Here is a 23,505-nt window from a genome sequence, read left to right on the forward strand (position 1 = left end):
TGCAGGTCCAATCCTGTGCTGCATCAACAAACGCTACCAGCATACAAATCTGAACGGCTGCACAGTGCTTATTGCCCTCATTTGTTGTCAGCCGCAAGCACAGCAGCTGCTCCGAAGGCGAGGGGGGAAGCTTGGTGTTCTATCGAGCTCAATGTTTCCACTTTGAGACCTCCCGTGGTCCATGCAAGGCAGAGGGCGGAAAGAATGGTGAGGAAAGCCAAGAGGAACGCTTCGAAATGGGAAAATGCGATTCCAATGGTTACCCTTAAGCGACGTGAGTGAACGAAACGCTGACGTTTGACTTGTGCTTGTGCTTTACTTTGATCAGCTGCTTGTCTCTAGTTTCCAGTGCCAGATGAACATACGCTGCTATTTTCCGATCAAGGTCATCCTTAAATTTTTCACGTTGGTCTCTCCTTGGAAAAATACCACTGTCTCCTCATTTTAAAAGAAGTGTGTGAGGTAGGATGACAACTTGTGTTTGTTTTTCATACTATCGATAGAAAATATTATATGCTTGGGGTGGGGGGTAAAACTCACTTTTTTGGAATTAGTATCTTCTAAAGAAATTGGTAGTCGTCATATGAATGATGAAAATTACCCTCACTGGCTCGTTAAAATTCTAATGCCCCGGGGTTTGACTTTCTGTTTTATGGGATCACATGAGACCTGAGACCGATTTGAACTTACACAGAGGTTCATCAAATTGGTTCATTTTAGCCAATTTTCACATGAATATGCAATTTTGAAGCCTAAAACTGCCAAAACGTGTCTCTGGGTCTGTTAACACAGGATGTCTTGTCACTGAACTTCCAAAAAGACAGTATTGTTTCTCAGGATGTAACAATATCCAAAGATCACGAGGCGATATTATCACAATATGAACCTCGATTTTTGTGGGGAGTTTGGCGAAAAAAAGAAAAAAAAAGCTCATGCTACTGTATAAAAACTCAGGTTATTGCGAAACTAAAGCTCATATTTGGGGAAAAAAAGCACAGTGGTGTGTTTTTGTACATAATAACAACAGTGATAAAGAAATGGGATTGGACAGTCATTTGCTCCTATTTGCTAAGCGGCGCAAAATATCATGGTCTGTGCAGTTCACAATGCTGTGTTCGGCTGAAGCGGATGAAAATTCATGTTTTTCGATGGAAATGTTCAAAAATATTTGCTGGTATGAATCTGATTTACGGGAGTAATAACTGCTGCATTATGACCGGGTATAACGTAACTTTGTCCATGTGATCACTAATCAGACCAGGTTTTCTCTTTGGACTATTTAATTTGCTTTATGTGGGGGGTTGTCATTTCTCGAGGAAACAAAATACAAATAAAACAAACATGAGCAATTGCATGTAAACGTCTCATCGAGGGCGGCACGGCGGTGACTGGTTAGCACGTCGGCCCCACAGTGCAGAGGTGCAGTGTGGAATTTGCATATTCTCCCCTTGCCTGCATGGGTTTTCTGCGGGTACTCCTGTTTCCTCCCACATTCCAAAAACATGCGTGACAGGCTAATGGAGCACTCGAAATTGTCCCTCGGTGTGAGTGTGAGCGTCGATGTTTGTTCGTCTATGTGTGCCCTGCAATTGGCTAACGACCAGTTCAGGGTGTCCCCTGCCTACTACCCAAAGACAGCTGGGATAGGCTCCGGCACATCCGTGACCCTTGTGAGGATAAGCAAATCCGAAAATGGGTGGATAGATGATTGACTCATCTACAGAATGCTAATTAGCTGCCAAAAAGAAGCCACTCGTGAAAACGACAATGCATTTTTGAGCCTGCAGTGCAAATGTGAAAATGTGTCAGATCACAAGACTGGCTTTAACATAATATGTATAAAACTGTCGTGTTTTAGCCTTTTTTATTTTTTTAACCTGACAATGCAATTTTGGAGCCGAAAAGTATGAAGGTGTGGCTCAGGGTCCCATTCAATTTAACTTAGTCTCTTTATCACCTTGTAATGAATCATTGACAAACAAACCTGTGGTTTATGCGCTTTTGTGACCGCCTTATTGTTAGCTTTGGTGTTTACTGATAACCTGATGCGTGCAGGGTGTTTCGCTGCGCAAACAAAAAACCCCCATCGACACACACGCATGCATGAAGACACATATTTCCGATGTACTAAACAGGCCTTGTTCAAACTTTCCAGCTGACTTTAGAGTGCACTGTATCTTTCCACACAAGTCAATGAGCTTGAATTGTTACATTGCCCATTGATGGGCAATGTAACAATGTGCTGTTCTTTGAGGATGCCTTTCGAATTAGGACTCTCTTAGAGTTGGTCATAATGGAATCTTTTGAGTGGTGTAAAAAAAAAAAAAAAATGGCTGAGGGCTTTGAATAGTCCCAGTCTGCCACTGGTTAAAGGGGGATTCAAACTGTGTTTAAATGGGCTTGTCAGAATAGAGGCTTTGTAGTTTCAGGTCCGCATCCCCTGAGATAATGCGGCCAAGTGGAACCGTGTACGCTGACCACCTGACCGTGTTACTTCATCAAAATTCCAATGTAACTTCTCCATTTGCTTGAAACCAAGTTGTAATTTGTTCTGCTTAACAAGGCCAGTAAGTCATTTGTGTCCCTTCAATGTTTTTGAGATCATGTTAGGTTCTGTCACTAATATTGTGGCCAGCGAGTGAATTGTCAGTGAGCTGCTGAGCTGGGCGTGGTCAGCTAATTGTCCTTTTGGAGGAAGAGGTACCCAGATACCAGTTAGTTGGGCGGAAGGGAGGGTTTCAGCGGTACAAGGTAGCTTTTGTCTGCTATGAGGAAGGTAACCTGAGGTTAGGACTGGGAAGTCCGCACAGTTATAGCACGGCACTTTGAATGTGCAGACGAGGGGCGGGGAGGGCGTCCGAACGAGAGGCTACCTGTTGTTGTGATTGGAACAAGAGAAGCAGACCAAGAGCAGTCAACAAGCCTCCTTTGTGGATTTTGAGTTGGACTCTAGTTTTTGTACTGGAGTGGACTCGGAGCTGCCGAGTACTGTGGGACTGGAGAGGATGGACTTGGTTGAGCTTGAGAAGAAACAGGAGCGGGATGGACTTGTCATGACAAATTGCACTAATGAGGAGAAACGACAGGGCAGAAAGGGAAGACGTAAGATGGAGGTTGAGTCAGGATCCGTACACGAAGGGGCAGGAAGACAAGCAAAGAGTCTACAAGTAGAGCGTTGCCGTGGCTCCGTGCAGCCTGTACGTGAGAGCTGGGATCATGTATACATCTCCCTGGAGGAGGTTGAAAAATACTCCAGATTTTCCCGCTACTGCCACTGGTTGTGTGGTAGGTGCCTGATGTCTTCACCTTGTCATGTTGTCCCTGACATCCAATACCAAAAGTGGATTTAAAAAAAAAAAAAAAAAAAAAAAACTCCACCAAGATAGAATCATCATTATATTTGTTTTTCCAATTTGTATATGTTTCAAAATGTTTTTTTCCCCCCTCAACTCCTTCCATTTAATGTCCTCTTTTGGTCTTCTGTTGTTTCCTCTTCCATCTGACCAGCGCACAATTTTTTGTTGAGTTAGGTCTGCCAGCTGTTTCTAACTCATTTGTGGGTGCGGAATCCAAAACTGACCGCAATTTTAATCTATCTGATGACGTTTTTGAGCTATAGATCCCCATTTTCTTTCTAAATACGAAATTGATGTGTATGTATTTAAATAAAACGGTAAGATAAAATAGTTACCAAACAACAGCATCATACGTACAAGCAAATGCTCATGGTTACAAGGTGAAGAGAAAAGTCGGCACTAATCCTCATGATAGTACCGACCTCATGGGAGCTGCACACACCTCTCACCGCACTGTGACAATTGTGACCGCGCAAACAAGTTGCCACATAGCTATAGATGAGTCCAATCGTAATCAGCTTTTCTTACGACAGGTAATCAGTGAAATTTTGCTTATCTGGAAGATTAGCTCAGGAAAAAAACAAAACAAAACAAAACTGACTGCTTTTTTGGAACCAGCATGTCAATTTCACTTTTAATCAGCATAAATATCAAACTCAACACATTATTTTTGAAATTGTCCCCCAGTGCTATTCAAAGGCTTACATCTTGGAGAGCACAGAGTGGGCCCGGTCTTACTCATTATTGTTATTATTCAAATGCTTTTCGTCTACTCACGGCCAGGGTGCCGCATGCAACTTGGCACCCGTTGAAAGTGTGTCAGTAGTGGCAGGCGGTCCAGGTGTGTGACTGTGATCCACTAACGTTTGACTCGTCCCCCTCCGACAAACATGAGCAGGATGCTAATCCCTCCCGCCGTTAAGCCCGTTAAAGAACCTTAGTCCCTCAAACAGCAGCTGGTGTGTATGCGTGAGTCTCAGTGTTTCAATGGTACGGTGAAATAATAGTAGCGTGTTTTACAGGGACATGCTAACTTGTTTTCATTTACCGTATTTTCCGCACTAAAAGGCGCACCTAAAAGCCTTCCGCTTTCTTAAAAGCTCACAGCCCGCCTTAAAATCCGATGCGCCTTGTGTATGGTCATTACAGTAATATGTCGGCCCCAAAATGGCTCCTTGCTAGAGACATGCTTACAACGCAAAGTTCAAACTTTCGGCGATCGGGTTACGCAGTTGAACATGGGAAAAGAGCAGCGGCAAGAGAGTTCAACGTTAACGAGTCAATGTTATAACTTGCTGTTGGTTAAGTAAACTGTGTCGCTGCTTTATTAAATAAGTTTTACTGACAACTGATCGCTGTGTTGGCAGTTCCTTGAGTGAAGCTCCATCTAGTGGATGAATTGTTGATTGCGTCTTATGAATGAAAAACATTACAAAATAGGCCATTCATTGAAGGTGCGCCTCATAATTCAGTGTGCCTTTTGGTGTGGAAAATACGGTCCTATTTTCTTTTCTTTTTTGTGTGTGTGTGTGTGTGTGTGTGTGTCTTAGCGACACTCAGTGTACATTTTATTTGCAACATTTATGAGATCTAATACAATGATTTTGCCCTTACGAATACAGTATAATAATGCTACTTTTGATTGATTGATGCATCTCTTGTATCGGAACGTTTCGCACAGGTTGCTTAATGCACGCAGGTGTTGGGACGCTTGAGTCATCCCATGAGGTCTTTGTGACATCGGTGATACTTCGGGATGAGAAAAGCTGCAAAAGAAAGAGATCCGAAACCCGACACTCGCCACATAGTAGAGCGGTTTCACTTGTAACGTTCTGATGTGTTGGCTGGTTTCCATTCTAAAGGCTTGAGGATTTTTTTTTGATTGATGCCAGCAGGTGTGAATGGCAAGTGGTGTGAAATCTCAATAAGAAGTGACACTATGTTCTGTGTTTTATCAAGGTAATGTGGGGTTGTAAGTATTTTTTAAGGACATAGTTGAAAATGTAATTGTAAATGGGTCATTTTAATTATCCTCCTAGTCTTAGTAGCTTCCATATATTATTATTACTTTTACTGGTATTATGAATATTTATATTCATAATATAATGAGAGGGGGAAAAAAAACACCAAAAAAATGACTTAATTGAAGAGGGGGGTATTTTTTTCGACAAAACAAAGCGGGTGTGGGTTTGGATTTGATGCGTGGGAGTCGCCGGGGGCTGAGGTGCGGTTGTCTGATCGAGTGCATGTGCTGGACCCATGAGCATCCCCCAGATGTCACCTCAGGCAACAAGTAGCCATTATCATCCATGAGGCAGCTCTGCTTTATAACAAGTTACAAACATCAGAGCCGAGGCCGTTTGTCTTGTCTCGATTCCACATCCACTGATGCTTTGTTCGCGACATGCACACCCTCGCCTGAGGTTACAATAAAGAGGAAAAAGGAAATGGAAGCTGTTCCTCTAATGTCTGTTTCTAATCAATAACTGTGACTCTCTTCAACTAGAGGTACATGGTATCAGTCAGTGTAACTTATAATGTTGTAGTAGGTTTTCTGAGAACCGTCGACAAACGGCAAGGAAAGAAAGATGATTATTCTTCATTGTTTCATTGCATTTTTTGTGTGTGTGTGTGTCTTCCCTCCAGATGAGATCATGCAATTGGACAGCAGTCCCCTCCGTGCTGCTGACATCACTCCTGAACTCAGGAGGCAGTTCGCTTTTCTTTCAGGTGACTCATTCGTTACTCATTGTGTGCTCGTCTGCTACTTCAACTTGCCCTTTCGCCTTTTATGAATGGAAAAAAAATATCCATGTATTTTATATGCCACTTATCCTGTTGTTGGGCAGCTTCTGGCAGAAGGCATAGTGGACCCTGGACTGGTCGCCAGTCAATCACAAGGCAGATTTAGAGAAAGACTACTATTCACACTCATACTCACACCACAACTGGGCCCACTTTACAAAGTCAAATGTTATTTGTTGTCTGTATTGTATCACCTGATTTTTTTATAAGTGGGGGGGGGTACTTGACCTCGTTGAGTTTTTTGTGTGTGTGAATGTTCTCCCGGTTACATATTGTATTTCAACACATTTTCTCTCTTCTCATTGCACATCAGCGATGGCTGCAGTTTTCCAGTCTAACACATGCGTCAGCTTTATTTTGCATTTGCAAATTTCCTCTGACCTATTTTTGGCTTGGCAGTTCTTTGCCAGTCAAATGTCATCGCTTTCAGACATACAGCAAAGGACAGTGCAGTGCTTTTTTTTTCGAATTTTGTATACACTTCGCACTCATATGTAAAGTCATATTTAATATTTGTTTTTGAAGGCAAAGGATTTATATACTTACACGCCTTTTCAATTCACCCTTGGTGACCTTGAGGCGGCAGCAGTGTTGGGAACCTTTTTACGGACCTTATTAGAACCATGACCTTACCCTTGCTGTTGCCTTGGCGACAGGAAGAAATGGGCAAGCAACGGATTGATATTCCGGGCACAAGCGCTGACGGAGCAGCTGTTAAAATGCAGGCAGTGAAACAGCATGTCAAAAAAAATGGATTGTCATGGCACAACATCAGATATTTTCATCTTTATTTTTTATTTGTTATAATGGACATGATGCGGAAAGAGAACAAATAACCATGAAATTAACAAATATAATGCATAATAGATTCTGAGATGAGTTACTGGACTGGACTGCAGCCTACTGTAAATAAATGAAATCGATGCATTGTGGTGTCTGATACTTAAACCGGACCTCGTGTCTTTGTGAAATGAACACGTTTATGTGAAACCCACCAGAATGATTTGTTTACAAAAAATATGAATGTACTGTAATTGTTCAGGGTGGCCCGGTGAACCAGTGGTTAGTGCGTCGACCTCAAAGCGCAGAGGTCGTAGGTTCGATCCCGGCTCCACCCATCCTGTGCGGAGCTTGCATGTTCTCCCCCGTGCCTGCGTGGCTTTTCTACGGATACTCCGGTTTGTCCTCCCACATTCCAAAAACATGCATGGCAGGCTGATTGAACACTCTAAATTGTCCAGGTGTGAGTGTGAACGCGGATGGTTGTTCCGTGTGCCCTGCGATTGGCTGGCAACCGGTTCAGGGTGTCCCCCGCCTACTGCCCGGAGACGGCTGAGACCCCAACGACCCTTGTCAGGATAAGCGGATCGGAAAATGGATGGATGGATGGATATACAGTATGTACTGTTCTCATATCCAGTACTGTACCTAACGGTATTTTTTTTGCTCTTGCTCAGGCGGCAGAGGAGACAACGGCAGTCCCATCATCGTGTTCCCAGAATTCCCATCCTTCGGCGAGATCACAGACAGAGAATTTCACAATGTGCTCACCTACCTGACAAGTGTACCCAGGTGAGTTCGCTCGCCATCTTGCTATCTCATTAATTATTTTAATTAAAATTTTTTGATTCATGCAGATCTAAGATGTCATTTCCTATAGGTTTTTATCGTGTACATACAGGAAAGTACGACTTTTAGAAAAGAGTGCTACCAGAAGCTCTCCCCTTTGGTGTCCGAGCCAATACTAGTGACACCCCCGATTTGGAGTGAAACTGCAGCACATTTTCAAAACGATGTGTGTAGGTTGCACTGGAGTATAAAGGAAAACAGCGCACGGCATTGACTTAGTGACATCCGCGCGAGTATAAAGAGACCTTCATTATTTTTTGTTGTATGTACAAATAAGCAAGTTGAAGCAAGCACGCTGTGCCTCTTTTTTGGGGGGCGGGAACTGTGACCATGAATAACACCCAGTGGACAACTATTGGCGGTTGGGCCCACTCCCAACCACTAACAGTGATAATTAGCAAACGATTGACTGACATGATATTTATCGTGGGGACTAACAATATTGAAAAAAAATACTGTGAATAAGTGGGGAATCGAATTAAAAAATATATATTGTGCAAATTGTAGCGCGATCGGAAACATGACTCATGAAGGCTTTCCGCAAATAAGCATAGGTGAATTTGCAAATGTCAAACCTGCAAATATGCTAAGGGATCAAACATTTCCACTTAGTAAACACACTTAAACTTGTTCCATCGCACATTTTCAAATATTCCATTGTTTATTGCACACTTACGGCTGAGGTTCCTGAAAAACTGGCACGTAAAACAAACCAGCGTGAGCCATTTTCTGTTTAAACGCCAAAGTATTTAACCATAACCCATGCAGTAATTCCATTCGGGAAAGTCTGCTGGTTTAATGTTAACACAATGCCAAACGCTATCGAGGCCAAACGGAAATTAGCACAGATGTTACAGTAATTATAAAACCTCTGATACTTTTTTAATGCACATGCAACAGCAACACTTACAGAGACTAAAACAATGCTATCCTAAAAAGTAAAGCAGTAAAAACATGTTCCTGAAGGAGCGTTCTCTTCTTTTTGCTGTTAACTAGGCTGCATCTCTTCCAGTAGCCCTAAATGCTGCCTGGCATGTTACATCCCATTGTAGAATTACACCAAAGGCCCGCAACTTTAATCTCAGACTTGTCTGTATTCTGTAAACAAACACCCACAAAAAAAAGGGATCGCCTGAAAATCCCGCTGGATTGCATAGTAAAGGGGGAAAAAATGGTCATGAGTCCTGTTTTGATCAGTCATAATCCAGGGTTGTTATCAGTCTTTTGCAGGGTGTCATACACTGGGGGACTGGATGAGGTAGACGGCGAGGGTTAAATGCGTGAGACCACCATCTTAAACATTCCTCCATGTCAATCATTTTCATTGCATTTGAGTGTGTTGTGTTATTCTACATCGGGTTGAACGGTTGAGGGTTTCATTTCAACACTGACTGTTCATCGTTGGTGTGATGAGCCTCGAGCTGTTCCAAATATGAACAGTCACATGTCGTCTTCCCCTTAGGGGGGGTGGTGCCCATTGTCTGATGTGTATCGTGACTGCTTGTTATAAAGAATGATCAGTGGATCAGCTGATGATTTATTTTCGGACGAATGCCATGTAATTAATACAGTCAACTCAACACCATGATTCAGCAATTAGATGTTTGTTTGATTTGTTTCAAAAAAATGTTCCATTGATATGTAACTAGCATTTTGCTGTTGTATATGTTTTTCTTGTTTTTTTGTGAATAATGTTTTTAGATATGTACCCATGCCAGTGAGGGTTTATAGCTGAAAGAGAATTCTCTGACTGGATATCAAGCCTTGTTTACAGGGTCCTCTTCTTGGACCTCCCATCCCCCCCGCCGTGTCTGTTCAGACTCGCTCTCTGGCTTCGAGAGCGACTTGTCACTCTGCAACAACCTTTGTGATTGGCTCACGTTCCAGCAGCGTCCATCACTGACTGGATGGATGTTGGGTGTGGGGGCGGTGCTTAGGCTGAACACGCGAGCTATTTGCACGCTGGTTTCTGTAGTTGTACCTTTGCGACGCAATCCAGCTCTACTGTATCAGTTGAGCTGCTAATTAATACTACTGCTGACTGCAATGAGCAGGTGTACTTGGGATTTTTGTTCCTGTTTTTCCCACGGCACGCTCGTACGATGTGAGTGACTTTGTAAAATGCCCGGCAGAGAGGCCACCCATGGTGGAGGGGTGGGGGGGGGGGGGGGCATCCCTGGCTGAGAAGATAAGAAGAGCCCCATAATAACACAACGTGGCTTCATCTCCTGTCTCATAAAGGAAAACTGTGCACTTGCGGCTTCCCCAATCGGAACTATTTTTGCATTTAGGTTTCGACGATTAATGGATTTTTGCTCACTGTGTGCTTGCCAGTTTGCCATCAACGGACGTGGGCTTCATACTGGTCATCGATCGTCGGCAGGACCGATGGGCGGCCGTCAAAGGGACCCTGCTTCGGATTGCGGTGAGTTCACTCAGCTGGTGGCTTCTTTGTTTTGTGAATGTCTTCACCTGCCGATCTGAGTGCTTGCTGCTACAGCAGGAGTACATTTGTGTCCCTCAGGGTGCCAACTACTAATGTAACCCGTGGGGTTAATCACGGGACACTTTTTTACCTTTTCCAGTGCAAAAAAAAAAAAAAGGCAGATGTTTTCAAGCCTCAAAGAAACAAAAGGAGTGCCTGCGGTGTTTTAATTCAGAATTTCAATTGTCCAACTAAAAGAAGTGAAGCAAACTACTGTATACAATATATTGTGAGACTTCAATTCAGTGAACTGCGAAAGGATAAACTCCACAAGGGTGAAATGTGATGATAGCCATAGAACTGGTCATGGAAGCTATTAGACAACACGTCTCGGCTGCACAGGACAACATGGCTAAGGTAACAATTGTACTAAATACTCAACGTGTTTGGTCTTTATGTGAAGTGATTAACCTTACAGGAAGTAGTCATCCCTCAAATTTGTCACGGTGTCCGGCACTGGTCATCAAAATGACGAGTTAATCCCACCCCTGGAACAGATCATTTCCATTTTTATTGTTTCCTCTGGGGAAAAAAAAATGTATTCCGTCTAAACCAATCAGTTGTTAACTAATGCTTCGGAATGGATTGTGTTCAACCCTTCAGGATCCATTATATAATTTAGCGTAAGGTCGTCATGTTGTTTCCTTCTGTTTTCAGTCCCTCTGATTTATTACCCCTGGATGATGAATTGAATTATGTCTTTGAAGAGCGATGATATCAGAAAGTGACATCATCCTAATAATAAGAGCTTTAATGGAGGCTCGGTCTTCCCCCCCACCACCACCACCCCCCCCTCTCGGCTATGCCAGCTACAGCTATTGCACCTCTCCAAAATGTTTAGATATGAATCTTTTTGTTTCAGGTCGAATCAATCAATTTTGTACTGAGGAGGGGGGGGGGGTACAATAAAAGTTGAAACAGGATGTGATTATTTGCCACCAAAGCTGCTCTCTCAAGACACCGATGGAGGATGTTGGCTTGTTTTGAATTAAATCAGCTTCATCTGTTCCACACGGCTGGAGATGACGAGCTTCCTGTCTCCTTTACGATAACGCCCTGTCTGAAGTGATGTATGTTGGTGTTTAAAAATACGAACCTTGTTCTAACTCAGTGCCGAGCTCATTAGGTGGCCCTCTAATCAGAATTGGAAATGAAGCATTCTTGGATTTTTGATCCATCTCGTTTATTGGTCTTGTCCTTTATCGCCCCAGGGCGCGTTCCCTGGAAACCTCCAGCTGGTTCTGGTCCTGAGGCCCACCACTCTCCTCCAACGCACACTCTCCGACATCCTCTTTAAGTTCAACAAGGATGACTTCAAAATGAAAGTGCCTGTACGTGCCTTTCTTTCCCCTTTATTAACTTTGTCCTATTGGAAAATGTACTGCGTGCGAGGTCACGTTTTGTGGTTCTGTTCCAGGTGATCATGCTGAGCTCGGTGAGTGAGCTTCACTCTTACATTGACCACACGCAGCTGAGCCAGGACCTTGGGGGAACGCAGGCGTACTGTCACGAGAAGTGGATCACTCACCGTACCGTATGTACATGCGGTTTTTATGTCGCAACGAAACATTTTGAAGCATGCAGACTTCCAATATTGCGTATGCGTTTGTTGATCTCCTTCACATGCGATGTTATGTTTTGCTCCCTTGACTCCGAAAGGAATTCTGGTTATGGACTTGTGACTATTATGACACTAATATCGCATGATCGCATGAGCTATAAACTCCTCCATATACTAAACATAATGTTCCTGTGTTAATGTTCAATTTAAATGGCCGCCAAATGAAAATACAGGATACGTTTCTGACTTATTTACTTTGACTTTCTTCACTGATCGAGTGTATATTCATAGCCACTTCTGAATTACTGTATCAAGGTTTTTCTTGATGTATTTAATGTGAATTTTCATCACATGGAAAAACACAAACACACCATTAATAAAAACCTTGGTTAATATATCAAATAATGTAGACTGGAAGTTGGATACAGACAGTATCAGTGTTATTTTTTTAAGTCCACTATTTGACATTTATTTTACAATTATTTAAACAGGGGAAATAAATTCAACCGAGATTAATTTTTTTTTTTTTCCCTAAGAGCATCCTGAATAAACTGGAATTTAAAGGCTATGAGCTCTATTCCGTAGCCACGTTAGCTGCTCAATGCTAATTGCATCTTGGCGTGTTCTGAATAGACCGAGATGGCACCGGCCAACATAAGTTCTCCTGTGTACTCTTTTGTCACTTCGTTGAGAGGCAATAAGAGCCACGATATTTTTCACCTATTAACATTCAGATTCTCCTGTGTGGTGGCGGGGAGCTTAAGCTGTCCGGCACACATCTTATTTCTTGTGATGACAGGCTATTGAGGGCTTTGCATTGATGGTGAAGAAAATGGCCCAAACCTTGCAGTCGTTCGGCACTGAGTTGGCTGAAACAGAACTCCCCAATGAGGCTCAGGCCACCACCCTCCTCCTCAGTGCACACAGCTGCAAAAAAGACCAGATGAAGGTAAATCTTTATTCATTCGTTTAGGTCCACTTGTTTTTATGTACAAAAAATAGTTTAGTGTCGATGTTTTTTGTTTTTTTTTTTGTCTAGGATGATCTGCTGGTGGCTCTGAGCCAAGGCGGCAGGCTGTTGGAGAGCATCAATGAACCCCTGAAGCACAACCCTGACCACAGCATGAACCAGGATGAACTGGAGAACCTGGCAACAGTGCAGAGGTGCGGAAATTACGTTGTAATGGCAGAATTTTTTTAATCTTCTTTTTTGGATCACACATGACTACAGGTATTGACAATTAGTGTCCATTGAGTGTTTTAGCTTTGTCACAGTTTTGGAAGGACACTAGTCTTGTCATTGCTGAAGCTGAACTGGTGCTTGTGAGTTTTTATTTGGCCTCATGAGCGCACTGAAGACTCGGGAGTGTCGTGTCAACTGGCATTTGGCTCTCTGAACACTCAGTCAGCATTCCAGCTGAGTTATCGAATTTTTTTTCCACCGTCACCTCCTTCTCTGCCTTCGACTAGGCTGCTGTCCCAGTTGGATGAGACCGAAAGGGCTTTTGATGAGTTCTGGGGGAAGCACCGAGCCAAACTGGAGCAGTGTCTCCAGCTGCGCCACTTTGAGGATGACTACAAGGAGGTTCGTCAAATCAAATCGACTGGCAGCGCTCAGGTTTCTCTTACTCATTTTCAAAGTGTCTCGGCGCCGCAGGTGAGACTTCTGCTCGATCGGCTGTCTGAGAAACTGACCACCTTCTCTGAGGTGAGGATCAGCCACGCCCACGCTGACCATGTCCTCAGTGATCTCACCGCCTACGAGGAGAGAGTCTGCGTAAGTGATGAATACACTTCAGATAAATTTCTTCTCTTTTCTTTCTTACCCCTATTTTTTATTTTTCTACTTCGTGCTACCGCTATTTTTATTTGTATTCTTTGTGACGGGTTCGCTTTGGCCTGAGGAGTCAAGTTCAGCATTCGCTTCAATGATATCTGGCGCCATCTAGCGTCGCGAATGGGTATAATGTCTAGACCCCGAATATAAGACAACCCCCACTTTTTCAGTCTTATTTCAATGCAAAAAAAACACCGTCTTATATTCGGGCCAATACGGTACTTATTCCTTCATTTATTCAACTTGGTAATTGCCAACGAGAAACTGCATGGTTCAACAATTGTAAGCACAAAATTACTTGCCTGATCAATGGTCCCTGCGCTCCTTTAAAGGTTGACAAAATCTGTGTTTGCGGTCCACAGGAGGCATTGGACAGAGCGTTGGCTTTGGCCGGTGAAGGCGATGACCTCGTCCAGAAGGCTCACTACGCTCAGGATTCCATTGTGCCGAAAAGCAGCGAGCTCCGAGCACTCTGCCAGGAACTGAGCGACAACTTGAAGGCGAAGAAGGAGCTGCTCCTCAAAGCCCGAGAGCTGCATCGCTGCTTGGAGAGAGTGGGTAACATTTGTGTACCTAAGCACACATACGAATCGCTTTCATGTGTTCATTTCTTGTCTTACCGTCCTCGACAGGCTTCAAAGTGGTGCGATGATGGGATTTACCTGCTGGCCTCTCAGCCCGTGGACAAGTGTCAATCACATGAGGGAGCTGAATCAGCTCTGCAGGAGCTGGAGGGGTTTCTGGCGGACGCAGGCCAGGACCGACTGTCGGACCTGAATAGCATCTGGACGGATTATGAGGCAGTGCTCGACCAGCACCTCAGGGTACCTCTTGCACCTAGAAACTGGTTTGGGCAACTGCTGTTCGAATATGATATTGACGCTCTTTTCGCTGCTGAACAGGACCAAGTGGAGAAGGTGTTTCAAAAGCAGGCGTCAATGCAGGAGATGTTTGACAAGAGGAGGGTCAGCCTGAACAAGCTGGCAGCCAAGCAGACCAGGCCAGTGCAGCCGGTTGCACCCAGACCCGAAGCCTTCATCAAATCTCCTCTCAGTTCACCCGGTCAGTCTCAATGCGTTTTTTTTTTTTTAGCAGCATTAAACACCCGATCGCGTGTCTTTTTTCGAAATCCCCGCAACTTGTTTCTGTTGTGATTGTGTCCGCATTTCGTACCTCAGCCCACCGAGGTAAACTGGATCGAAGCCACTCTGAGGGAAGCAACGAAAGCTGTAACAAAGTGGGTGAAGTCACGATTTTATGTGGATAGACACTGTTAATGTCACTCTACTACTTTTATTTGTCCACCCAAGGGAGAGAGGCAACTGCAGAACGGAGAGGGTAAACATAGACACGGCTCTTTGTCGGAGGAGGAGGAGAACCTGGCAGTGCTCAGAAGGTGAGGCATTAGACTTCACTCTGGAAGAATGTTTGGCCACAAGTTCGTATTGGAGAACCCGATCTTCTTGAGCCGATGCTTGCGATGGGGGCAGGGTGCGTCCTCCTTTTCTGCCTTGAGGGTTTGGCGAATGCCAAGGCTGGCCTCCCTGTGTGTCCTTGTGGCAGTCCTGAGCATGTCGGGAGGGTGTCGGGGCGGTGCCAGCTGACATTCATTGGAGTGCCGTGTTCCAGCCAGGGGGGGTGGTGGCCGGCTTTCGGGTGCTTCGGTGGGGCTGATGGAGCGCCTAGTGTCCCTTGACGTGGGTAGGGTCCTGCTGGTCGGGTTGCCCTCCCCTCTTGGCTGGGTGGGGTGGGGTGGGGGGCCTCCATCTCCATCATATTGACACAGCAATTTCCAGGTTACCTCTAATGCATGGCCCATAGACACGCATTCATGGGTTAAACTCGCTTGGGTGGGGTCGCTCCTTAATTACTATAAACAACTCTTGTGATCTTGCAAACACCTTGAGACGTCCCGTCACTCGCACGCTGCTGCTGTTTAGAATTTACACAGCCACTCCCACCACACTCCAATTGAATGGCCAGATCCACCGACTGCAAATTTCAATAAATATCCATCATGATGCAAGCATCCATAGTGGCAATGAATTAAAAAAAAAAAAAAACCCCAGTCTAAAAAAAAAAAAAAAGGGACGTTTCTTAACTTTTGGGTCGTATTTGATTTATTTGTACTTCTTTTGAATGTAACTTTCACCATTTGCAGGCACGTCATGAACGAGTTGCTGGAAACGGAGAGGGCTTATGTGGAGGAGCTGCTGTGTGTCTTACAGGTTCAGATTTAACCACCCCACAACACTTTGGACATATCCAGCATTTGTTGGTGTCACAATCCGTCTGAACTTTTTTTCCCCTTTGTTTTAACTGCAGGGTTATGCCTCTGAGATGGATAACGCAGCCATGGCGCACCTCATCCCTCCCCATTTGCAGAACAAAAAGGAGGTTTTGTTTGGCAACATGCCAGAAATCTACCACTTCCACAAGAGGTGAAAAGAGCGCCCTCTAGCTGTCAACGAGAAGCCACCCTTTGATTTTCGGTTCATTGAATGGCCCTAAAATAATTTGATGACAAATACTTATGCTGGTCCACCATCTTTGTTTTCCAGGACGTTTCTCAGGGAGTTGGAGCTGTACGCGGACTGTCCAGAGCTAGTTGGAAGATGTTTCCTGGAAAGGGTAAGCGAATGAAGTCATTGTGCAAAAAAAAAAAAAAAGTGGAAAACATGAGTCTTTTATTTCATCATTTCCTCGACACAACTCATCTCTCCTCGCTTAGATGACAGACCTGCAGATCTACGAGAAGTACTGTCACAACAAGCCTCGCTCCGAAAGCCTCTGGAGGCAGTGCTCAGACTCAATCTTCTTCCAGGTACTGTCAACACATGCCCGTGTTAATTATTTTGTTTGAGTGTTTGACGTCCTTATTTAACAATCTTCTCCAGGAGTGTCAGAAAAAGCTGGAGCATAAACTTGGCTTGGATTCCTATTTGCTGAAGCCTGTGCAAAGAATTACAAAATACCAACTGCTGTTGAAGGTAACATGTCGTCTATTAGCCACAAACTAGAATTGTTGTGGTTAAAAAGAAAAAAGGAAATGATTCGTCATTTTTTTGGCTCATTGCAGGAAATGCTAAAGTACAGCAAGGGCTGTGACGGCACAGATGACCTGCAAGAGGCTCTGACGTCCATCTTGGGCATACTGAAGGCTGTCAATGACTCCATGCACCTCATCGCCATTACAGGATATGAGGTGGGACGTTAGACGACTTGGATGAACGCAAAGTCACAGAGTCACTTATTGGTCCAAATGCATTTAATAAGAATACATCCCTCCATTTTCTATTCCGCTAAAATATAGTAAAATGTTTATTCGGCTATATTCTGACTGCCGGTCTTAATGCTCAATTCAAATTTTTGGGTGAAATCGTTTTTTTTTGTGCAAACGCTCACCTTACACATTAATTGCGACCTCAGTCTGTCTGGGTTCATTGCTCCGCCCATACCAGGCTAAATTAAACTGATTCGCTCGAAGGAAATGTCGCTATAGAAGACTTGATATCGCTCATGTCAAAAGTATGATTGTCTTTGCTTTGCCAGGGCAACCTGAGTGAGTTGGGCAAGCTGCTGATGCAGGGCTCGTTCAGCGTGTGGACGGAACACAAGAAAGGCCACGCTAAGGTCAAGGACCTGGCCCGCTTTAAGCCCATGCAGAGACACATCTTCCTGCACGAGAAGGCCCTGCTCTTCTGTAAGCGGAGGGAGGAGAGCGGGGAGGGTTACGAGAAGGCGCCCTCCTACAGCTTCAAGCAGTCACTCAGCGTGAGCGCCTCTCGATTTTGGATGTGTTGCTGCTTTGGTTTTTATTTTTATTTTTTGTTTTATTTTTTATTTTTTAATGCGTTATTTAAAATTTCACTGGATGACCTGCCTTGATAGATGAACGCTGTGGGTATTACCGAAAACGCCAAAGGAGACAACAAGAAGTTTGAAATCTGGTGTAACTCCAGAGAAGAGGTCTACATTGTGCAGGCATGTAATGTTTTTTTTTTTTTTTTTTTTTTGGACATGCTAATAGCTTCTAATGGTAATAAATAGCAAAAAGGAAAGATGTACACCCCTTTTTAATCTCTTGGTGCATGTTACTCTTCCAATTTCAGGCACCAACGGCTGAAGTGAAAACAACCTGGGTGAAGGAGATCAGGAAAGTTTTGACAACTCAACTGGAAGCATGCAGAGGTGGAGATCGATTCTTTCGAATTACAACCTGCGGTCTGCCGATTGTTGGGAATTTTTGCCCCACTCCGTGTTATTTATCTGTGATAAGTGAAATGTTGATATCGGTTGTTCTCGGGTTAATGACGACATTCTGTAACCCAAATTTCTACATAAATGCAAAAGTAAAAGCCACGGCAACCCCTGACGATCTCTCGCATCACACCAGTGTGCCGTAGAACCACGGGTGGGCATCGCTGCTCACTGCCCAGTAAATGTTTATTCTTCTGTCTTGTTCAGAAGCAAGTCAACAGAGGGCGCCAGATCAGATTATCCAATGTCCCTCGGTGGCAGGAGCACCGGAGAATTTTAGGTACGTGTGCATTTGCCCTTGATGAAAAGTGAAGTTCTCCAGGCCAAAACTCTTCACTTCTGTCCATCGACAGTCCATTCAAGATGCGACAGAGGAGTTTGAAGAAAGGAGACGAGAGGAAAGCCGAACACTGCAGCTTTGACGCTAATTCCTCTCCTTCGCCGAAGTCAGCAGGAAAAGGTGACCACTAGGCACTCTTTGCAGCTTTATTCAGGCATGCCAATTGCACCTTTTATTCCCACCTCTTGTCTGATTCATGCCCTTCCTCACGTTTCCTTCCTTTGAGTGTCTTTTAACTTACCTCGCGTCTTTCCTCTATTTTTGTATTATCTGTCTGTTCCTCTTGCATTTCCTCCGGGTCGGAAGAGAGAGCTACAAGCCCTACCTCAGACAGAAGTGCTGCAGCTAAAAAGCGCTTTACTTTACAGGGCTTCAGTAACCTCAAAGCTCAGAAAGGTAACTTCAGGTCATTTTGTCCCATCACGTCAGATCATCATGCCTGTTGTGGGAAGTTCGACATTCAGTTCGACATTCACTTCATAGAACACAAGTCCAGCGAGTCATTTTGAGGAATTGTGGCAAATACCTTTAATATCCAATTATTGATATTCATATTTATTTGTCATGATCCAGTGTTTTTTTTTTAACATAACAAAAAAAAATTGTGAGGCATCATAATTGATGAATCCAAAAACAAAAATGTGCTGCTTTTCAGATTTAAAAAAAAATCTCCATTGCCCCTATTGAAGGAAGATCGGGAAAAAAACAACACCTTTTAACAATGAGGCAATTATATTTATAGACAATTTCACAAAAAGCTTTTCTGAGAGCATTTGCATTCCTCCAGATATTTGACTATGAATCAAGTAAAAATCGTCGAGGCAAAAATAATTAAAATGGCAGATCATCATCGTGGTTCATTGTGAGGTCCAACACTGCCATGCTTACCTCCGCAGAGCCGCCGAGCACAGATGATAAAAGTTTCACCTTGCCCATCACCATTTTGCCGTGTCCAGGTATTACACAGCAGCAGTAGCAGCGTCAATTCAGTGCAACCTTAGTGCTTCCCCCCCACCAGCAAATGTGACACTTTGATGGCCAAATCACATTGTCCCTGAAAGTCAATCATTGGCATTTGGCTCTCTTATATTTATTTACATGTGAACTCTTCTCGCCCAGTGTTGCTGAATAGATACGAGATGTAAAATATATCCCGCCCATGCCCAGTGAAATTTGTGATGTTTTCACCTACTCCCACCTGTGCTTCACTCTGTCACCAAATAGAAGGCAAACAGTCGGAAAAACTGGAAAGACTATTCTCACTTCACTTGTTGTTGTTTGAGTGTTTCCCTCCCCAGCATGTGCACTTTGAATGCCGGGGTCTCTCTTGTCTTGCTCTAACACACAAACTGCTTTTGGGCAAATATTTTCAGGATCGCCGACCAGCCCGGATCACAAGACTAAGCGTCAGAGTGACCCGACGCCGTTCGGCTTTCAAGGTAACTTCCAATCTCCACGCATCCATCCATGGCGGTGAATGTCACCGGCTGTCTTTTCTCAGATGCGAGTCCCCCCCACGCACCCCTCCACCTCAGCAAAAACAGGTGGTCGAGCACCTGTAGTCTTTTACAAACCAAGTTGAGAGGTACAGGCGGCCGCTGGAATATCTGCTCCTTGTAGGTGTCAGTTTTCTCTCATTTCACTTTACCTGCACCACTGTCCTTTTGCGATTAAGGGGCTTTAGCGAGTTGGTAAAATGTGAAACATGCGCATATTTAAAGTGGACATATGTCGATTTAATGTCTTTAGATGACAACAATCTCGGGGGGGGGGGGAACAGCAATATTTTTTCCTTTTGGGTTTCTGGAAGCGACAACTAGCCCTCTTCACATGGACCGGCTGCTGTAATATGCATGCCAAGCGGGTAGCGAGTGATGTCACTTTATTTAACAAACACCAGAATGTTCAGCCGCTCTTATCAGAAACTGCCTTTCCAATACCTTCTCTGTGCGTTTAGAATTTGGAGGAAATAAGTAACGCTGCACACACTCGAAATGCGTTGGGACTCACGGGATGAGCTTCTCTTTCCTCTTCATGTCTATCTTACCGCACGTCATACTCGTGTCAGACGCCTTTCCTTAACCACACCTCCTGTGTTCTGCTTCCTCTTCTCTCACCTCAGGCTGGAACAAGGCCTCTCTCTCGATGGACGCGTCGGAGGAGCACGAAGGCTACTCCAGCGGTGAGGATCCTCTCAAATCTGACCCAGAGGACGACAGCGCCAAGAAGCTGGTGAGTCTGGCCCAGTTTCATGTTTATCTCAATTATGTCAACTATGTCCTGCATCTTGGATCGATGCATATTTCTTTTGTCTTGCTGTGTTCATATTTCTTACTTTTAAAATAAAATTAGATACATTTACTTTGGTGTTTCAAAAAAACAAAAACCAAACAAAACATAGCAGCGTCCTTATAAGATTTAGTGATGAAGATAGCCGTTATCACACAAATATTTGTCTCACTACACACATCAGTCACACGAGCAACGTGACAAGTGGCCGGGTTATTACGTTACCAGCTTTCTCAAAAGAGTAACAATTGAACAGAAATGTTTGACCACCTAATACCAGTGTATATCTTTGCCAATAGTACACCGGTAAATACACGGCAACGGGCGACTACGAGAAGGTTTCCAGTCAAGAGGTGGCGGTGAAAAGCGGAGACGTAGTAGAGCTGGTGAAGGAGGGGGAGAATGGACAGTGGTAAGCCAGACTTGTTATCTATCACTGGCCATCCAATTATGAATCACAGATAAAACACAGTGATTTGTGTGTGTGTATGTATATTTGTTGCAGGTTAGTGCGTAACCTGAACACCTCCACAGAGGGCTGGATGGCCACTGCGAATTTGGTTAGCCTCATTGCAAAGTCCAAGTCATGCCAGTCACTCACCAGCTCAGGTACTCAACACAGACGTCCAGAAAGGTGTAACTGCTAGCAAGATTTGATACTTTTTGGAATGTACAGTAAAATAAAACTAAAAGATTAGTGATCAACACACCTGATGACCAGATAGAACGGTGACATCGGCACAGGTGCTTGTAGCCTTCCATATGTAGCCATCCGTGCATAGGTCACCACCATTATTTGTGTCTACCCCTGATTTGTCTCTTGAGAGCACTCTAATTCCCTGTTTATCAACTTCTGTCGCTAACCAGAGTTTAATAACCCAATCAAAAATCGACAATAGTCTAGGAGCGGCGATGTGTGGGTGCACATCAATGATTGGCAGCACTATTCAGTCATACCTCCTGTCTCTACAGCCTCTGATTGGCTAATTTTCCTCGGATCAAATCTTTGGGTTTTTAAAATAAAAAAGATTAAAGTCAAGGCTTAAGATGGGTGGGCCTGTCACAATGATTACTATTTCGACTTATCCTTCGATGAAAAGAAAAGGAACACGATAGTTTTTCCCAGGATTACAAGACCCTGGAAATGGAGGTACATTCTTTCAAATGATTGCAATTCATAGACAGTAACCACCCTAGGTTTGTGAAAATTAAACCTGAAAGTCTTGCACAACAAACACACCTCCATTGTTGTCAAAACTTGAAGTTTAACACATGCCAATCTATCTTTGTGGGTGTTGAAACAGAAGGCAGCGGGTCAGGACACCTCAGCACATCATCCAGTTGCAGCGAAACCTGCACGCCTTTCACGGACGTCAAATCCTGAGCTGGCCAGCACGTCCCTCGTGTGGGTCCACGTCACTCTCTCCCTCCTAAACATCTTGTGGCTGTCTGTACCGTCCGTATTTGCTAACATTGATATCTCCCATTAAAACCAGCATTTTTTTTCAATCATCCACACAAAAGCACGTTGTGCCCCAAACAGGAGGAACAGAGGTTTATTTTAATGGCGTACGGTATTCCTGTATGTCAAGATGATGTTATAGATGTTAACGGGCCAGCAGGACTGATCTCAGTTAATGCATCTATCAGTGCATGTGGACCAACCCCATCACATCACACAGAAGCTAATTCCACTGTGAGAGCACACAAAAGGTTGGCAGTTACAAACAGCTAATTTAGCTGCTGTATTACATATTTTATATTTATTTGTAAGAAACGCAACAAAAAACACAAATATTACGTTGGTCACTTTCCCTTCTAATATCTTATTTTTCTACTACTTGTTTGTCCTTCTCTGTCATTAGAATATTTTTCCATCATCCATTTGTGTGTTACATGTTCACCAGTCTACAAGAAGAAAATGTGGATAAACAGGTGACTTGACTTGTATAGTGCTAACTTATTCCTTTCATGCTCTGAATGTAGATATTGTTTATTAATGCCTGTCATGAGATATTTATTATTGGAGCTGCTATATTGTACATTATTTATGGTGATGTCACTGCCCTGTGACTTTTTAAAAAAATATATATGTATAAAAAGAAAACTTGATTCTTAACTCATGTTTTGTTGATATTGTGTGAGGATAAATATTTCAAAATAAAAGCCAATAAGAAAAAAAAATCCGATATAGTAATTTGTGTAAATATAATGGTTTATGGGGTTGGAATGCTGCTTTTTTATGACATTCCACCAAATGTCGAGAAAAGATCGTACAAAGCTTATGAAAGTTGACTTTATGAAGAGAGCCCGCAATTTTGAGGGAAACAAATTTAATGAGTACATGGCAGAAGTGCGGACATGAGTGTTACACACTCTTGTACAGTAGGTAGGTATGCAGCTATACGTAGTTTGCAATCGACCTACACATTAAAGAAGTTTTGTAAACGCTGGTGGCGGGACCGCAGAGGAGGTTAGCAAGTTAGCACCACTGCTGATACGCAAGAATGGACAAACATCCGCATCTAATGCCTGTTTCTGCTCCAAAACCAACCTCGCGTGGTCTGCGACATACAAAAAAAACAAAAAAACGGCTCGCGACTTTTTCTGTCCCACCCGCGCTGAAAAAAACATTAAAGCGGGACCCAAATCGTCACGTAAAATCTGAATGGTTTGGTAAATTCCTCTGGCTCCGACACGACGAGGAGAGCAGATGATATAAAATTAAGGGTATACAGATCTTTCATTATCATCAGCTTTATTGGCCAAGTATGTAACAACACAAGCGTGTCCAAGAAACTTAGCATTGAAAAATAACTAACAGAGGGAGACAAAACGGAAAGCCTGGCAGTTCGCTACTTAGGACGAGGGCTGTCACTGTTGAATATTTTAGAATCAAATATTGCATCAAAATTCCATCGAAATTTTTTTTTTCGTCGAAGA

The 23,505-nt window shown here is 43.6% G+C and overlaps 1 protein-coding gene across 9 annotated transcripts in view; it reads left to right on the forward strand.

The window, feature by feature from the left end:
* Nucleotides 1–22,744, forward strand: part of LOC109530663 (guanine nucleotide exchange factor DBS-like) — a 26,940-nt gene extending 4,196 nt beyond the window's left edge. The window contains exons 1-34 of one of the 9 annotated variants that reach the window (XM_019894551.1): nt 2,884–3,285; nt 6,003–6,086; nt 7,619–7,733; nt 10,125–10,215; nt 11,487–11,606; nt 11,693–11,809; nt 12,636–12,785; nt 12,876–13,000; nt 13,307–13,421; nt 13,494–13,613; nt 14,036–14,227; nt 14,306–14,497; nt 14,576–14,735; nt 14,852–14,910; nt 14,984–15,069; nt 15,835–15,901; nt 15,999–16,114; nt 16,235–16,304; nt 16,405–16,497; nt 16,571–16,663; nt 16,753–16,878; nt 17,226–17,447; nt 17,565–17,657; nt 17,786–17,864; nt 18,141–18,213; nt 18,287–18,393; nt 18,580–18,669; nt 19,170–19,229; nt 19,647–19,712; nt 19,775–19,858; nt 20,396–20,505; nt 20,862–20,974; nt 21,068–21,171; nt 21,867–22,744. In XM_019894551.1, coding sequence (XP_019750110.1) covers nt 3,006–3,285; nt 6,003–6,086; nt 7,619–7,733; nt 10,125–10,215; nt 11,487–11,606; nt 11,693–11,809; nt 12,636–12,785; nt 12,876–13,000; nt 13,307–13,421; nt 13,494–13,613; nt 14,036–14,227; nt 14,306–14,497; nt 14,576–14,735; nt 14,852–14,910; nt 14,984–15,069; nt 15,835–15,901; nt 15,999–16,114; nt 16,235–16,304; nt 16,405–16,497; nt 16,571–16,663; nt 16,753–16,878; nt 17,226–17,447; nt 17,565–17,657; nt 17,786–17,864; nt 18,141–18,213; nt 18,287–18,393; nt 18,580–18,669; nt 19,170–19,229; nt 19,647–19,712; nt 19,775–19,858; nt 20,396–20,505; nt 20,862–20,974; nt 21,068–21,171; nt 21,867–21,946 — 3,852 coding nt within the window. In that variant the 5' untranslated portion in view covers nt 2,884–3,005 and the 3' untranslated portion in view covers nt 21,947–22,744. Of the gene's footprint in view, nt 1–72; nt 275–366; nt 463–2,883; nt 3,286–6,002; nt 6,087–7,618; nt 7,734–10,124; nt 10,216–11,089; nt 11,346–11,486; nt 11,607–11,692; nt 11,810–12,635; nt 12,786–12,875; nt 13,001–13,306; nt 13,422–13,493; nt 13,614–14,035; nt 14,228–14,305; nt 14,498–14,575; nt 14,736–14,851; nt 14,911–14,983; nt 15,070–15,834; nt 15,902–15,998; nt 16,115–16,234; nt 16,305–16,404; nt 16,498–16,570; nt 16,664–16,752; nt 16,879–17,225; nt 17,448–17,564; nt 17,658–17,785; nt 17,865–18,140; nt 18,214–18,286; nt 18,394–18,579; nt 18,670–19,169; nt 19,230–19,646; nt 19,713–19,774; nt 19,859–20,395; nt 20,506–20,861; nt 20,975–21,067; nt 21,172–21,866 lie in introns of those variants that run through there. The other 8 variants (XM_019894550.1, XM_019894547.1, XM_019894548.1 and 5 more) reach the window with 8 other exon arrangements.
* Nucleotides 22,745–23,505: the final 761 nt, after the last annotated feature.

This window comes from Hippocampus comes, unplaced genomic scaffold (assembly GCF_001891065.2).
Source record: "Hippocampus comes isolate QL1 unplaced genomic scaffold, H_comes_QL1_v1.1 scaffold96, whole genome shotgun sequence".
Classification (NCBI taxonomy): Eukaryota; Metazoa; Chordata; class Actinopteri; order Syngnathiformes; family Syngnathidae; genus Hippocampus; species Hippocampus comes.